Source organism: Haemaphysalis longicornis, unplaced genomic scaffold, assembly GCF_048455015.1.
Source record: "Haemaphysalis longicornis isolate Haplotype H1 unplaced genomic scaffold, Haemaphysalis longicornis Haplotype H1 scaffold_10, whole genome shotgun sequence".
In the NCBI taxonomy this organism is placed as follows: domain Eukaryota; kingdom Metazoa; phylum Arthropoda; class Arachnida; order Ixodida; family Ixodidae; genus Haemaphysalis; species Haemaphysalis longicornis.
Genome location: NW_027526204.1, coordinates 22,660,510 through 22,676,109, shown reverse-complemented (window position 1 = coordinate 22,676,109; position 15,600 = coordinate 22,660,510). Strand labels below are relative to the sequence as shown.

Here is a 15,600-nt window from a genome sequence, read left to right as displayed (position 1 = left end):
GAGCACCGCTTTGTTGATGTCCGGAAAGGTCGCAGCCATCACTGGTTCATTTTGAGAAAACTTGCGCCATTAAAGGGTGTCGTCCTTGCTTTTTGAAATTGTAGAGCGAGCTGCAGGTGGTTCCAAATTTGTTAACACTAGCCACTCTTCTTCCACTTGGGCCACTGACTTGAGCAATGATGGCTGCCTTATCTTTTACCGATAAAAACTTCCAATTTCGGGCTGGCGGAGGCAGCTTATTGATATAGCAAACGTGCAGATGGCCATACACAAAACGACCACTGGACGCTGTTCAGCGTTAGCCGGCTCGCGCACCCCAAGCCAAGAAGACCATGCCGTGAGTCACCACGTGTCACCCCATGGAGGTGTTGCTGCGAGGCTGCCTCTACGGCAGACTGCTGGACGGTCTCTTTTGTGAACAAATACGGCGGCGGCCGTGCAAGCAAGCTGTGGCAGACGTTTGTGCACTTGGAGTCCGAAAAAAAGGCACCATGATGCACTTGCACAATTGTGACATCAGTGCTTCTTGCGCATTTCTCCGGGACATGAATTGCCTAGCACAAGGACGTATTATTGCAAGACTACAATTTCACGGTATTATCATTGAGGTTCGTACGTCTCAGTAGTATCAGAGTTCTTCAATGCTTTTCCGCCCATGAAACTCTCGGTCAGGATTTATTCGGGGATGAAGGCTACCACAAGGGGCGCCGCCACCAGTTGGAGGGTATCTAGTGGCCACGGCGTCCTCTGTGTGTGAGGCCACGCTGCTGAAGCAGAACGTGCACCCGCTTTCGGCGGCCCTTTTGCTATAGAAACACAGTGTTGGTAGTTATGCCCTCAAGGTTGCCACGAAACAGTCAGGAGGAAGAACTGCAGCCGTACAAGAAAGCCGCATAAGGTGGAACACCCACTCAAAGTTATTGACGTATGGTCGTATTTGATTTTAAGAAATTTTTCAGCAGTGAGCATGCATAGGAGATTTAGTGCGAGTTAAGTTCCGTGACAGCTTACATTCTTTCGCGGCCCTTGACCACTGTGCTTCTCATAGCCTTGTCCAGCTAGAGCTCGGAACCTTGAGGATTGATTTCCCAGCACAACCAGAGCCCGGGCAGGGAATGCCTGGAAATGGCACTGTTCCACTCTAAGGAAAATTCCCGCACTTGAAAGGCCCGAGTGGCTCGGTCAACCTGTTCTGCGCTGGTACAATAACGACCGAAGGTTTGTACACAAACAATCACACGATACACACTCTCACTCTAAACTCAGAGGTCTTCATCGAGACACAGCACACTACTAATAAAAACCAACCAACTAAAAGCAAGTCTGAGCGCTGTGCATCAACCCTGGGGCGGGCTATCTGAAGTATTGCCAGAGTCCTTCAACGGTACTGTCGATATGACGCGCACCTAAATTATGCCCAACGCCAATGAAATTCCTGCCCTTGCCAACGTGCACGGCACGTGCATTACAAAAGGAGCTGTCACTCCCTCGTCACATATCTCTGCCGTCGTGGCGACACTCTAGACCCGTAACGAATTCAGACTTCACTGCGTACCTTGGACTGTACAACTTCCCCGACGGACCAACGTGCCTTCCTCTATGCATATCTGGCCCCACGAATGACCTCGCACTGAGCTCAACCCCAGAACTCAAGCACACTTTGCACGCTCCGACCCCCGACAACTAGAGAGCACACCACTGGCATCTCAAGGCACCCTCGGCGCCGGTCGGGCCTAAGACGACAAAAGTATTGACAACCTGGGCCAACAAGCCCGGCGTCAGGTGGAAAGCGAAATAGCGACACTTTCTCGGTATTTCCACTGTAGCCAGAACAGCGATCAGGAATGCCTTGTCCCAGTCCTGCTATCGTCCCATTTGTCTTTGTATACGTAGCACGATTCCATAGGAAACATCACCAATTAGCCCCATTCTACGTCCTTTTGAAGTTGACAGCATGACCGTTCACTCAACACTTTCCAGCACTCACAAAATAATTGGTCCACTTCAGTGGTACACGGCAGGTAGTGCGATTGAGCCCTGCTAATACTTCTGGGAGCGTCTGATTCGCGCTGCACTCTGCTCTGACCGCTTCCCCAGCTGCCCTACAATCAACACCAGCGCCGCAGCGCGACCTCCTTGGTCAGCGCACGAAACTCTCCCATAGCACAACGGCGGAGTTCCGTGACCAGAGTAGCATTGAAGCACTCTGGTAGTGTATTTGTATTTCTGCATTGTGATGCATTTGTGAACAGTATTCGTATCTGAGCAGTGCAACCATTTATGGTGCGTCAAGTATATTGCGATACTGTGGTAAGTGCCAATATTTCGTTGCACTTGTTTTTCACGAGACTACCTATTTTCTTTTTTTTTTTTACATGGGCACCTGGCGGTTCCTGGCTTCCTTTCTTTACTTTAGCAAATAGTGCAAGTCCAATGATTACCCTTTGCAGCTGATGTGCATGAAGAGCGTACGCTTGACTGATGTAGAGAAAACATAGGGGCACAAGAGCACGTCGCACAAGAACGTGCACCAGACATGCCCGGCCTTATACACCTTGGTATTGCTGTTGGTACACCTTGCAACCCCTCAATGCTTGGACCAACATTTTTAAGCATTTATTTTTTTCTCATGAACACTCGTGCTTTTCAGGCTTGAACTGTGCACGAGTGTAGGTGTGTGTAATTGTCGCTGTAAGAAACGGCGTTCCACGGAATGGTTACTGGCGGTTGCAGTGTCTTGGTTGGCTTTGTTTGGTGCAATTCTGGACGATAGTTACCATACCCTTCGTGCATGCTTGATTGGTCAGTATTCTGCCACCAACCACCTGCTTGGTGCCTTGGGAGTGGAGCGTCACTGTGAAGAAGGAAAAACAAAAAACAAAAAATGCAGCAATAGCCTGGCCCCCTTTGTTGTGTTACTGGAAACTTTCTGAGTAACACCTGTGAAGCAGTAAAAAGCGATTGGAAATTCCAGTCTGCACACGTTGGTGACGTAGAAGCAAAGAAATTTTTACATTACCCACACATCCCCGACATGTCAGAAGACTCTCTCTAAAGGTGTATGGTGTATTGTAAACATGGCCACTTTGTTGAAAAAAAAAAGAAAGACGTATGAATAAATGAAGGCTTACAAATCTGAACAAAAAAATCCCGGGCCATCTCCACTCATGTGAAATCTGGGGATGGGTGAAGCATGCAGTGTGTAAGTGTATTCTAGGTGCCTTCGCATTTTTGCCCACGGAGATAAACCGCTGGGAGGTAAAGGTATACAGCTTTGCTATAAAAGTCTCTCCGTGTCTTTGAAGCACGAAGCTTTTTAGCGCGAGGCGTAAACGAGCGTCCCAGTGTATTTTGAGTATGTGTTTCAAAGCGCTCCAGTGCGAGGTATAAATGAGTATCCCGGTTTTCTTTTTTAGTGCGAATTACGTTCTACATAGCATGAAGCGTAAATGAGTTTTCTGGTGTTTTAGTACTGTGACTACATGAACCGACGCTTTGACGATGACAGCAGACGCCAACAGCACCAGCCCCTAAGGGGCTTCACCCCTAAAACACTATGTTGTGACTGGCATGGCAACCTTGCTCTTTTGTGTGGGAAACAAGTCCACTGAGACACAAAATGGGCCAATAGCACTTGCAGTGCCCATAACAATTAGACGACTTATTTTGCCCCATTTCTAATGCATGGCTTTTCTGTGGGCCTGTCTTTTCAAATGGCGCAGGTAACGTGACCCTGCAGCTGCCATCGGCCTGCCACGTGACGGTTGACGCTCCAGCCGTCGAATCAGACCTCGACAGCTCGACCCCCTTGGCAGGAGGTGAGCGCTGGCTTGACTGTTTACAGGTTGTGGTGGGCCACTTTTCTGCGAGCGTGCAAAGGAACGCAAGGGATGAGGACTGAGAGACACGAGTAGACTGGATGAGCGCTCACTACCGACTAGTCCGTTTGGAAACACTTCTTGGCACACGAATGCTGGTACATCTCAGGCGTGCCTCTGCACACACCATCTGAATTCGAGCCAGCCACACGCGCTGATACTGATTCCAGCGTAACAGGTGTGTGGTGATATGCCCGAACTCAAAAGGAAACTAAAGAAAAGGACCAGCGCAAGGGGTCGCCGTGAATCATCATTATTGTGAATTGCAAAACAGCAACCGAGACAAGACAAGAGGAAGATGCGGAGGAGGAAGAACTGGGCTCGCATGAGGGACTGGCTGGCCGCCTTGATGGTTCCTTAAATGATTTTGTGCCGCTACCTTGGCCTTCGTGCGGTACAGTGGCAACTTTAGTGGGTTCTCTTGTATGATGGGCGTGATTTGTGAACCCCGAATATTTGCTGCTGAACGTGGGAACCGCAGTTTGATTGATTGTGGTGACATTTGCATTTTTGCATTGTTGCACGGAAAATGGGAAATCACCTGAAACGAACATGCCAGAGCAGTGGCTGGGCCAAGACAAAGCGTTTATTGCGATAGCGTGGGTTAATGTAGGGTTGTGAGAAAAGGGCTAAAAGGTACACGAGGAAAAGGAGCAGGGGTGATATCGGCGGCTTCGGCTGGCGTGACGTCGCAGGTGCATCAGCACCCGGGCTGCTGTACTTCTCGCTTGTTAATTTCTAATGAATTTCTACACAGTGGGGTTGACGAGGTGACACGGGGAAGCGGGGAGAGGATAATGCCGCCATTTATTAAAGACAGCTGTTTGCACACATGCCAGTCCCCAATAAATGTGCAGTGTTCTGCAATTATAGAGCTGCACTCATCTTTTTAACAGACAGGTACGCTTCAAGCTCTGCAAAATCCAACCACCTGTTACAGTGGCTTCTGTGCACGCCAGTCAAAGCCATCGACCAGTAGCGTCAGCTAACTAGAAGCGCGCAATGAAGCCCACCGCCACGCGTCCACTGTCCGAACCGGCCTGCCTTTCTCCCCGTTGTCTCGTGACAACATTGGGCATGAATGCATCTCGTTGCACTGTGCACGCCAGACGGTGCAGTTTAGGATCCAGCCATCATTGGTTTCACTTCCTGGAGGGCTGGCACGGTTTACGTCTCCACTGCAAAAGCCGACGTGCGCTCTCTCCGCCCAGCACTACTTGGCACCAGTGAGACACCCAAGTCCAGCCACTGTCGGAAGCCTTCGTACACTTTGCTCGCTTCTAGTGGTCCTTTTGTAGTGTGTGTTTTACTGGATATTCCAGCTTTGCAACCGGTTTCAGCTGGTCTCACTTTTGGAATAAACTGTTTGGAGGGTGGTTTGGAAAACAATTGTCGACTGCGAAAATTTAGTGCTGCGAAAAGCTAACTTGGCAACAGGATTATTTGCCGGAGCAAGCCAGTGTGGCTAAGGATGGAAGCAGGTTTTTATAGCTTTTCCTCCAAACTGGAGCATTTCTTTTACGTTAGCCTTTGTTATGAAAATTTTCAGTGTTTCTTTTGTTATCGGAGCCTGAACGAAATAGCATACTCATGTCTTTGAATAGTATATTAAGTCATTGCTTGAGAGAATTTGTTGAATAGGTGAAAGCAGATTGCTGCATTAAAGTGATATTTCAGGATATGTGCTTATGTTGTTACAGTGGGTAGACAAGGAAACGAAGGTGTATTTAATACGCTGGCCACACGGGCACTTTCAATCATGATTAGGTCGATCTGAATCGAGCTCAATCCGTATCGGGCGCTGCTACACAGCAGTTTCAATCAGTTTCGGCAGTTTTTGCAGTTTCGAGCCCAATCCCGCTCAAACTCAATCCTGGTTTCCTAAGTGCGCTTCAGGTTTCCAAGCTCGATCGGAAGAAAGCGGTGATGCTGTCATCCCCGCTGAGTAATGGCACAGAAGCTGACAACTTCAGCTAATGCCACAAATTGTATCAAAAAAGGAACTGGAGATTACGATACTCCCAAATAGGATATTTGGGTGCAGCAGCAGTGCGCTGAGGCAGCACTCACTCGTGGGTTCTCTCGCCGGCAGCTATGGTGAGCCTCTGAGGTGGCGGTGCGAAGTGCGTCTCGGGAAGAGACCACGAACTGCGTCCTAAACGAACGCACAGCGAATGAACGAGACACTCGACAGTGAATGCGCCCCCGCAAGTGCTTCATGTGGGCACAGCATACTGTCCCCTCCCCACCCCCGCCGCACACTTTGAAAAGCACTGGCTCGTGCCGCCACGGTGAACCGCCCTCCCCTCCATATTTCGCGACACTCTCCTCCTTTGCTTTCTTGCATCGTTCACTTTTAGATGCGACTGCATCTCATTCACTCGCCTTGTCCCTCCATACGGCGTTGTCCGCACCTCCCCCTACACTATAAAAAAAATAATAGTTAGCGGTGCCCGGTTTCCATCCCACGACCCTGTGGGCGGAACGCGAGGTACATGGTGCTCTTCCCACTGCGCCACAAAACCGAGACAGAATCAAATGCTACGAACGCGCCTTATATCCTTGACTCATTCAAACTACGTCAAGAAGCTACTGATACAACGCATGATGGGGCAATGATTAACACTTGCAATAAAAGAAAAGAAGCTCCCACTTACAGCAACAATGATGGTCGTTGCGACAACGAAGCCCCAAGCATACCACTTCGAGAGATGGACCAAGATTGGCCAATAAAACATAATAATAATCATAAAACATAATAATCATACGCGTTCCCGACACGTCTCACGCGATTTCAGAATCAATCCAACGGAAACACCAAGTGAACCCCATGATGCATCGCATCTACACAGGGTTCCCCTCGCGGGGAGGTGGGTGCAATTTTCTTTCACTTCTCGGTCCAGGCCATCGTTCTAACAGTTACGCTGACAACCGGCTCAGCCCAGAGACGGCCGCCAAAGGGCTGCACCCTAACATTCCTATAGTTACGTATGCCGACGACCGCGCAAAGTTACCAGACGTTGGCCACGAAGTCTATTTTTGGTGCCATGTGGCATACGTGAGTGCAACCACTGCAACTTCTCAATTGGGATTGAAACGTGCCATGTAGCAGCGGCGGTGCATCGAGCGCGCTCGAAAAGTCAATCACGCCTCGCTTGAATCCGGATTGAAAGTGCCTGTGTTGCAGGGGTATTACACGCATGTTTACAGACAGGAGTGTTGGCACAAACCTGTTCCTCCACTTCCAACCCATCATCTTTTTTGCTGAGCACATGTCCGTAATGCTTGGGGCTGTGTACTGGTGCCCCATTCTGTGGCATCTGACACACACTGTGACAATACAGTGTAACTGTGACAATGACTGTAACTAAATACAGAGCTGAGAAAAACTCGCACCGTATTGAGAAGGAAGGTAAATTCCTCGCTTGCAGTGTGCCGCAGTGGTGCAGTAGCTAAGCCTATAAACTGCTGCTGAGCACAACCGCTCTTCGAGTTATGGAGGCGAACAACGAAAATGCGTGTGTGTGGATTTGGGGACCCACTCTGTAGTCCTTATGGCATGGCATATTTCCAGCTTCACTCATTAAATACCCCAAATCTTTTGCTTCTTTCATGGACCGGTGTCATTTTCACCGGTGTCATTTTCACTCCGGCCTTAATTTTCAAGTATACAAATGACATCTGAACTACTACTACTACAACTTCTTCATCATCATCATCATCATCATCATAATCTCTGCCTGACAAAGGCCTCTCCCCCTGACCCACCCTGCACTGGCTGAGTCCGTTCCTTGCTTCGGAACTTTCTTATTTCATGCTTCCATTGAGACAATGGCCGCCCCCTTCTCGACCCGTCTCTGTGTAGCCTGTCTTTAAGGCATGGTGGTTCACTGGCTGTCATTTCATTTTGGTACATGGCCAGCGCAAATCCGTTTGTTTTCTTCATTTGAACTACCATGGCTTCTACTCGAGTTTGTTTCCTGATCCAGCGGTGCGCAAAACCTTGGCTGGCTTCTTCAACTGGCCGTGATTTTCTTCCTGCAACCCAGTCTTGATTCGTAGCGTCGCTTTGGTAGCAAAGCATCAGCTCGTCGCACTGCATTCTGCCCAGCAACATTTCTCACTTGCCCAACCTTTTTGTGCACAGTCAAAGAGCATCCTTGAAACTCTGATGTTGATACCCTTTGGGCTTGTCTTTCATGTTTCCTCTTACAGGATGTTCTGGAGAGGAGGCCCACATCTCGGCACGCAGCGGCTCGGGGAGAATCGTCGTGAAGAAACAAGACTGGGTCAGTTCGCTCAACCTGGGTGGGCAGCCCACTTCTGCGTGAGCCTCCCTGCCCAGTCACCATTTTTCCCCAAAGACCCCACACGAGACGACATCGCTGTCCTTCATGTGGAAATTTAACTCTGGCCAATTGGGCCCAGCTGTAGGATGCTGATCTGGTCAGTCAGTGTACAGATGCAAGCTCTGAAGCGCATATTCAGAGATGCATTGGTCACGTTTTCCCCAGCCTGGTGACCATTCTTGCACCTATGTTGTACAGTGCTGTGCATTAATAAAGTCGCCATGATGTTTAGTGCTAAACTCAGTAATGCTAATATGAGTCACGTGTAGTACTTTGGGCTTTCACCACTGTTGCAATGTTCTGCACGGACTTTTAGAACATTCTGATGCAGTGGCTTTTGAATTTGAGGAGCTGGCAGCCACGTGTTGGAGCTAGCAGAGCTGTTAAAATTTGCAGCCTGCCACTGTGGATGCTGCGGGTTCGCGAGGGGAAGCACTGGAACTGACCATCGGTCAGAGTTGGCGGGGCTCATCAACAACCTCCTCCATGGTCCCAATTTGACTTGTGAAGTGGACATCCAAGCGATTCGCAGCCATCGTCAGCTTCGACAATACAGTGCTCTGCAGAATGAGCACCGCCGCAACTCCTAATTCGCCGAGAAGTCCGCCGCACAGAGCGCCATCATTTGTGTTTTCGTGCTCGCTGTGCGGCAATGAATTCATAACCCATCCAATTCGCCACTCTGGGTTATAAAACATTTCTACTCAGGGCGGCGTCAGTCAGCGTGCAGCATTCAGTTCAAAGAGAAACGTATTTTTTTAATGCTTCTGTCAACACACCGCGTAGGCAAATGCGTTCATCAAAGTCCAAAACGAAAACGAAACTGTCTGTAAGGTGATGAATTGGGCTAGTTGGTTTTGCATGTTCGAAAACTGCGCTTGAGGTTACTAAGGACACACTTTTAAGGAATACGAACGAACGGCGGGCACAATTGAATCCATAGTAGCTTCCGCAAGCCATCGAGCGCCAGTCATATTGAGACGGGGTAGACGTGGTTAGAATTAGATTTATTTACGCTATTTACAAAAGGGGAAAATGAGAGACACAGCAAATGACCGCTCTAGCTCTTGCTAGGCGCCACATCGTCGTCTTTCTCGTCCTCCACGATTGGCCTCATGGCGTGCAGGGTGATTTCTCTCCATAGCAGTGGCTCTACCACTTCGCTAAGGAAGCCTACACCATAACATAACCCCCGGCAGCAGAAACGCCGTCCCGGCGTGTTCTATGAAGGAGCCGACAACGTAGAGGTATGGGGTTTCAGCTGAGCGACATGGACAATGTCTGTTGTAGCGACGGAAGAGGAAGGCTGAATCGGGGTGATCTCGTATGTCACATTGGTAACCCGGCATAACACCTTGTAAGGGCCGGTGTAGCGTGAAAGTAGTTTTGATGACAGACCCACGTGGCGGCGAGGAGGCCACAGAAGGACGAGGGATCCTGGGGCAGAGTCTGCGTGACGGTGGCGCTTGTCGTAAGCAGCCTTTTGGTGAGCTTGGGACTGGTCATAGCCTCAAGTATAAAGGAGGCTATGGACTGGTTAATGCCGGCACGGGCAATCTGTCGGGCGTAGTCAGCGCGGGCGATGGCATCGGTCGCGTATTCTGCCACAGAAACGTTGGACGAAGGAAGTAAGGTATCCAGCGGCAAGGAAGGGTCCCTGCCGTAAAAAAGGGAAAGTGGGGAATATGTGGCGGTGTCTTGCCGTGACGAGTTGTACGCAAATGTCACAAACGGTAACATTACATCCCAGTCGCAATGGTCCGGTGAAACATACATGGCTATCATGTTGGTAAGGCGTTCAGTGAGCCCATTCGTTTGAGGATGATACGCAGTAGAGAACTTGTGCTTAGTGCCGCACGAACGCAGGATGTCTTCGATAACTCGGGCTAAAAAGGACCGCCCTCTATCGGTGAGAAGTTGGTGAGGGGCTCCGTGGTGTAGAATGACGTCATGTAAAAGGAAGTCTGCCACTTCGGTAGCACAGGAGGTTGGAAGGGCCCTGGTGAGTTGCATAGCGAGTTGCAAAGCCAGTTGCATAGTCAATGGCAATGGCAACCCACTTGTTTCCCAGAGTGGAAGTAGGAAAAGGTCCGAGCAAATCTAGGCCGACACGCTAAAAGGGTTCAATGGGCTGCAGAATGCCGGCGGGGGCCACGGTAGGGGTCTTCCATCGTTGGCAGGGATCACATGATGTTACATAGCGCTTCACCGATCGGTACATCTTCGGCCAGAAGAACCAGCGGCGAACGCGGTCGTAGGTCCGCGCGATGCCTAGGTGGCCTGCAGTTGGTTTGTCATGAAGTTGCTGAAGGATGGACAGTCGCAAGTGTTCAGGAACGACGAGCAAGAGGTCGCGGCCATCTGTACGAAGATTTCGACGGTATAAACAGGGTTCGCACAGGTCCTTGAAAACCTTGAAAACCCTTGAATTTAAAAGTGTCAATTTCAAGGCCTGGAAAGTCCTGGGATTTTTAAAGGGTCCTTGAAAACCCTTGATTTTTCCGGAGAGAATCAATGGCCCTGTCTTTTCACAAGAATATAAAGTGTTTGTCGTAGATTTTAGGTGTTAACAAATGTAAAAAAAAAACATTGTAACAATCAAGTTTCAGTGTATTGCGTGAAATTACAAGTTTGGTAGATTTTCATTATTACGAAGCAACATTAGGAGCAGGTACTTGTCAATCCAATCTATATCACGATACAATCCAGTGAAAGCCAGCTTCTGTTCTCTATCTTGCATCTTCCATCTAGTCTATGGACGGTTGCTCATTGCATGTTCGCTGTTCCTCGTACGCTCCATCGACGTTTGCTTTTACGTGAAAATGGTGGACGTGTACATAGTTCATCCTCCCTTGAAGCAACACTTGCTCTATTTAATTTCAGCTGATACTTTTGCTGACAAAGCAGGAGATGCACGCAGCATTTACTCAGTTTTGAAATCAATCAGTCTCAGCAAAACACCAACAAAAAATGAAAACATCTAAATACCAGCCATGAAATAAAAAAAATGTAGCTGGGGGAGCATTTACGAACCCGTTAGCACCTGTCTAAATGTGCACTAATGTGCTTAGATATTGTGCAATAAAAAACTTTTGCTTTGTGTTGGAAAAGTTATAAATAATCCCAGATAAAACATTAGATGGGGACCTTGAAAATGTGTTTTGTGGTCCTTGAAAGTCCTTGAAAACCCTTGAATTTTTGCTTTTAAAGCCTGTACGAACCCTGATAAAGTCCCGTCCTTGAGGAGATAGTGACGAAGGGAGCATCCTGCTGGGGAGTATGTAGGCGTTCAGTGATGTGCCGCAAGCATTCATCGCGTCGTTGTTCGACCCAGATGTTGAGCAGGCATGAGACAGAACCGACTTGGTCTTCAATCTCATTTTCATTTGGGCTGTCGACGGGATAGCGCGACAAGAGTCGGCGTCCTGGTGTAACCGTCCGGACTTATGGACAACAGTAAATGAGTATTCTTGAAGCCGGAGAGCCCAGCGGCCGAGCCTTCCAGTGGGGTGCTTCAATGATGAGAGCCAGCAAAGGGTATGGTGGTCTGTGACCACAGAGAAGGGCCGTCCATAAAGATACGGTCGAAACTTGGTGACTGCCCATACCAGTGCCAAGCACTCACGTTCAGTAATGGAGTAGTTCCGTTCGGCTGGGGACAAGAGACAGCTTGCATAAGCGATCACGCGATCTTGGCCGTGTTGGCGTTGCGCCAGAACCGCTCCAATTCCATGGCCGCTCGCATCCGTGCGAACTTCTGTAGGGGCGGAAGTATCGAAATGACCAAGGATGACAGGTGTGGTCAGTCGAGTTTTTAAGGTCGAAAAGGCACGTTCTTGATCAGGCCCCAGGTAAAAGGCACATTCTTCTTAAGAAGCTGTGTCAAAGGGCGTGCGATGTCGGCAAAACCTTCAATAAAGCGTCGAAACACCGTAAAGCGTCGAAAGGCTACACCGTAACAATATTCCAGAACTACCCATCATGCCCATTGCGGCAGAGAATCGCAGCGCCAGATTCCTCTCTAGTTGTTATTGTATGAAACTCTATGGTCCTCGAGTATTGGCGATGACATGTTTGGCTGGTGCCCCCTGGCTCTGACGTCGCTTAGGGACTGGCGCCGCTGTCTTCTGCTACACTCCGCTTGTGAGGGGTGGCAGTGCCTGTGGTAGAAATCTCCCGCTTTGATGCTGCCGTGCATTAGAAAGCGTATTTATAGTAAATCACTTATTTATGACATCTTCTGTCACAGCGGAATAATGTCAAGCTGTATCCCCAACAAGTATGCAACACACTAGGGGAAAGAGAACAACTTTCTTCTGAGCATCGGTCAAAAGATCGCATGTAACTCGTCCAGATTATTCGCAAGGTTCAGGGCTCGGAGCTTCTGGATACGTAATCAAAATGCGTAGGTTTTCCGTACAGTATTTTTGAGATGCACAGCAGGAAATAAAGCGGCTGCCTCCTATTTCTTTCGTTGCTGCTGACTTGTATTAGATGAATGTTTTTTTTTTTCTGTGCTAAACGCATTAATTTTTCTGCAGCATCACAAACGTCTTATTAGTAGGTTTGAGGATCTTTGGGAGGCTCAGAAAGTTTGCGTGGATATTTTTTTCGGGCTGTAAGGCCTACAGTACATACATTCTTCAAAAATTGGCTTTTGTTATGGCTGCGCGCAAGAAGGTGCATATCCGCAGTGTTTGTTGTTTCATCATTATCATCACCATCATCAGCCTATCTACGTCCACTGCAGGGCAAAGGCCTCTCCCATTAATCTCCAATTACCCCAGTCTTGTGCTAACTGCGACCAATTTATCATCGCAAACTTGTTGTTTATTCTATGTGCTTATTCACATGCAAATACAATGAGCAGGTTTGTGCTACGCCACCGCGATCGCGACTCGGACCACGTTGTCCAAAGTACTCGAAGGCGGCTTTTGTGCTCCGAATTTCTATTGTAGCCATTGTTATCATCTTGTCAACCGGAACAGTTATGACATGATTTTGATTATGACATGATTTGACATGAGTTATGACATGATTTCTGAGGCTTCCTATACTTGCTACGAAACACAAAAATTGGCCGTGTATCTGCTCCTTTCGTTGCAAATGTCGTCAAAAGACGATAGTCTTTGTAGACATTTGCTAAGGAAATGCCCCCCTTTGCTTTCCCACTCACCTCTCATGTTGTTGCACATGCCAAGGTAAACACACTAAAGATTTGCACAAGGCGATTTGAATTTACCGCGTTCCACTGGTACAGGCCAGGTTCCTCGGTGCCAGCGCTGCAGTACGGCGGAGACGCGCCTGGATGGAGGTGACCGACTACAAGGTTTATAGAACCGCGTGGCCGTGCTCCATGTGCGTTCCAGGCAGAACGTGGAGCCTAGCTAGTGTAACCTTTTGTTGCTGTAGCCGCGTGATTTTTCATATGCCGCCAGGAGGCGGCGGTTTTCTGCAGTAGATGTAGAATATCATTTTCTATCAAAAAACCAAGCGTCCATAAATTTTTTAATAAAGTAACACTGCAAATATCCCTTGTGTACTAATTTCCTGTCTTACATTTGTGTAATGTCTTGTTCTTGTTCAACAAAGTTGACAAGTATGAACATATAGTACATTTGGCTGGGGGTATATAAGACTATTGCGCAATGTCAATTTTACTTTGGCTGGGTGGCTGAATCGAGTCACAGACAGACAGACAAACGGGCAGACAGACAGACACACAGACAGTCCAAAATTTCTGGGTTTAAGTAGGCCAAGAAAGACTATCGTCTTTAGTAAATAGTCGCAGTTACTCCCGCCATTTACCGCACCTCTGAGCGCGCTTTTTGCGGGGAACGCTCGGCGTCGTCCAGGCTTGCGCGTGGTGTCACAAAAATTCCAAGAGAAGAGTTCGCGTGCATTAACATTACGTTCGGTATGTAATATAATCACTCGAACTGGGTGCGCTGCAGACGCCCAGTTCGCGAAGCCGGTTGTCGCCGGTTTCAGCGCGTGCTGACACGTTACACTTTGGGAGAAATGTGAAAGCCAGCGGACAGAACGATCTGGGCCCGCCAGTCGAATGAGGAAGACGTCGATATAGATGAATAGGACGCTGACTACTACTAGTACAACAGTACAAAGCGACGACGGACCTTGTAAATTAAACAATGTCAAACCTAATGCAATGTGTGGTGGTGTGTCCTTCAGTGCTTACTTAACAAGAAATTCTCCAGCTTTTCTGTGGTTTCAGCCTTGCGCGACTTATTGAAGGCTTCGCCAATTTTTTCCTGTACTCGTACCGTCACTAAGAACATACACTCGGCGGAGCACCTTATTGCTCTACTGTTGAGTGTTGACTTTGGCGAACGCTTCGTAAATTTCCGTTTCAACCTGTTTAGTCGAACAGACGTGGCTTCAGTAAAATTGCGCTTAGGCAAATTTAGAATGATGACTCTAACCAAGAGGGCGGCCAAGGAGTCAGTGGAATGTCCCAGGCAAAGCTCCGCATTCCAGATATTTTGTACAGTTTTGTTCATCTGGAGGCTACACATGCTGGGAAGAAAGCAATGCATTTCAGACAGCAGATTTTATTGAGCTGCAGAGTCAATGAAAGGCGATGTCGGTATAAAAATAAAAACATATCGACGATTATTAGTTGATTGAACGAAATACAGTGACCTGCTCCGTTATGTTATACACTTTTTATCACAGTAAAGAGAATAAATGACAAAATTAAATCCGCTTAAATCCAGACCACATTCACGTCCGTATGAGGGTTTGTCTTCTGTTTCGCCGCTTCGCGGACGTGCTGTTGTTCTGCCAGCGGAACAGCACGACCACCTCGATCTGCTCGCGGCGGGTTCTCTGCATGGAGCTAAGAGAAATGCGGAGCAGTCACTCTCTTCGCAAACGTGGTGTGTTTACGAGATTGTGAGCATTTCTGATGCAATTTTAGTGTGGTACATTCGGTCTGTATAAGCGCTAGGTGTGTCGCAGGCCGGCGTCACGAAACCGGCATATGCATGCAGCTGATTGTAGTTTGCCGATTGCTGATTGTAGGAATAAGGCCCGATGTACGAGAAAGGAACTTCTCGTACAACGGGCCCTATTCCTTCACCTTTTCTTCAAGGCATCAATATGTGTGTAAATCTGCTTGTGTCTTCTACATGCCGAGCGCGGATGTTTGGCTACAGCATCAAGAACAACCTGATTCCTCCAGTGGTAACTCAACTGATTGGACCTCTGGCGACGTCGCAAGATCATGGCCTACGCATATGTCGCATTCTTCATGCTGAGACCCACCACCAAATAAGGTGGTGGCGTGCTTCCGAGAGGCTCTTGCTGGTGGGGGGCCTTCGGCGCCTCTCCCGAGAACTTCGCATTGCATC

The 15,600-nt window shown here is 48.5% G+C and overlaps 1 protein-coding gene across 2 annotated transcripts in view; it reads left to right on the top strand.

The window, feature by feature from the left end:
* Positions 1–8,466, top strand: part of LOC144158292 (uncharacterized) — a 30,973-nt gene extending 22,507 nt beyond the window's left edge. For both annotated transcript variants that reach the window (XM_077689095.1, XM_077689094.1), the window contains 2 exons: positions 3,723–3,818; positions 8,094–8,466. In XM_077689095.1, the coding sequence (XP_077545221.1) occupies positions 3,723–3,818; positions 8,094–8,209 (212 nt within the window). In that variant the 3' untranslated portion in view covers positions 8,210–8,466. The remainder of the gene's footprint in view (positions 1–3,722; positions 3,819–8,093) is intronic.
* Positions 8,467–15,600: the final 7,134 nt, after the last annotated feature.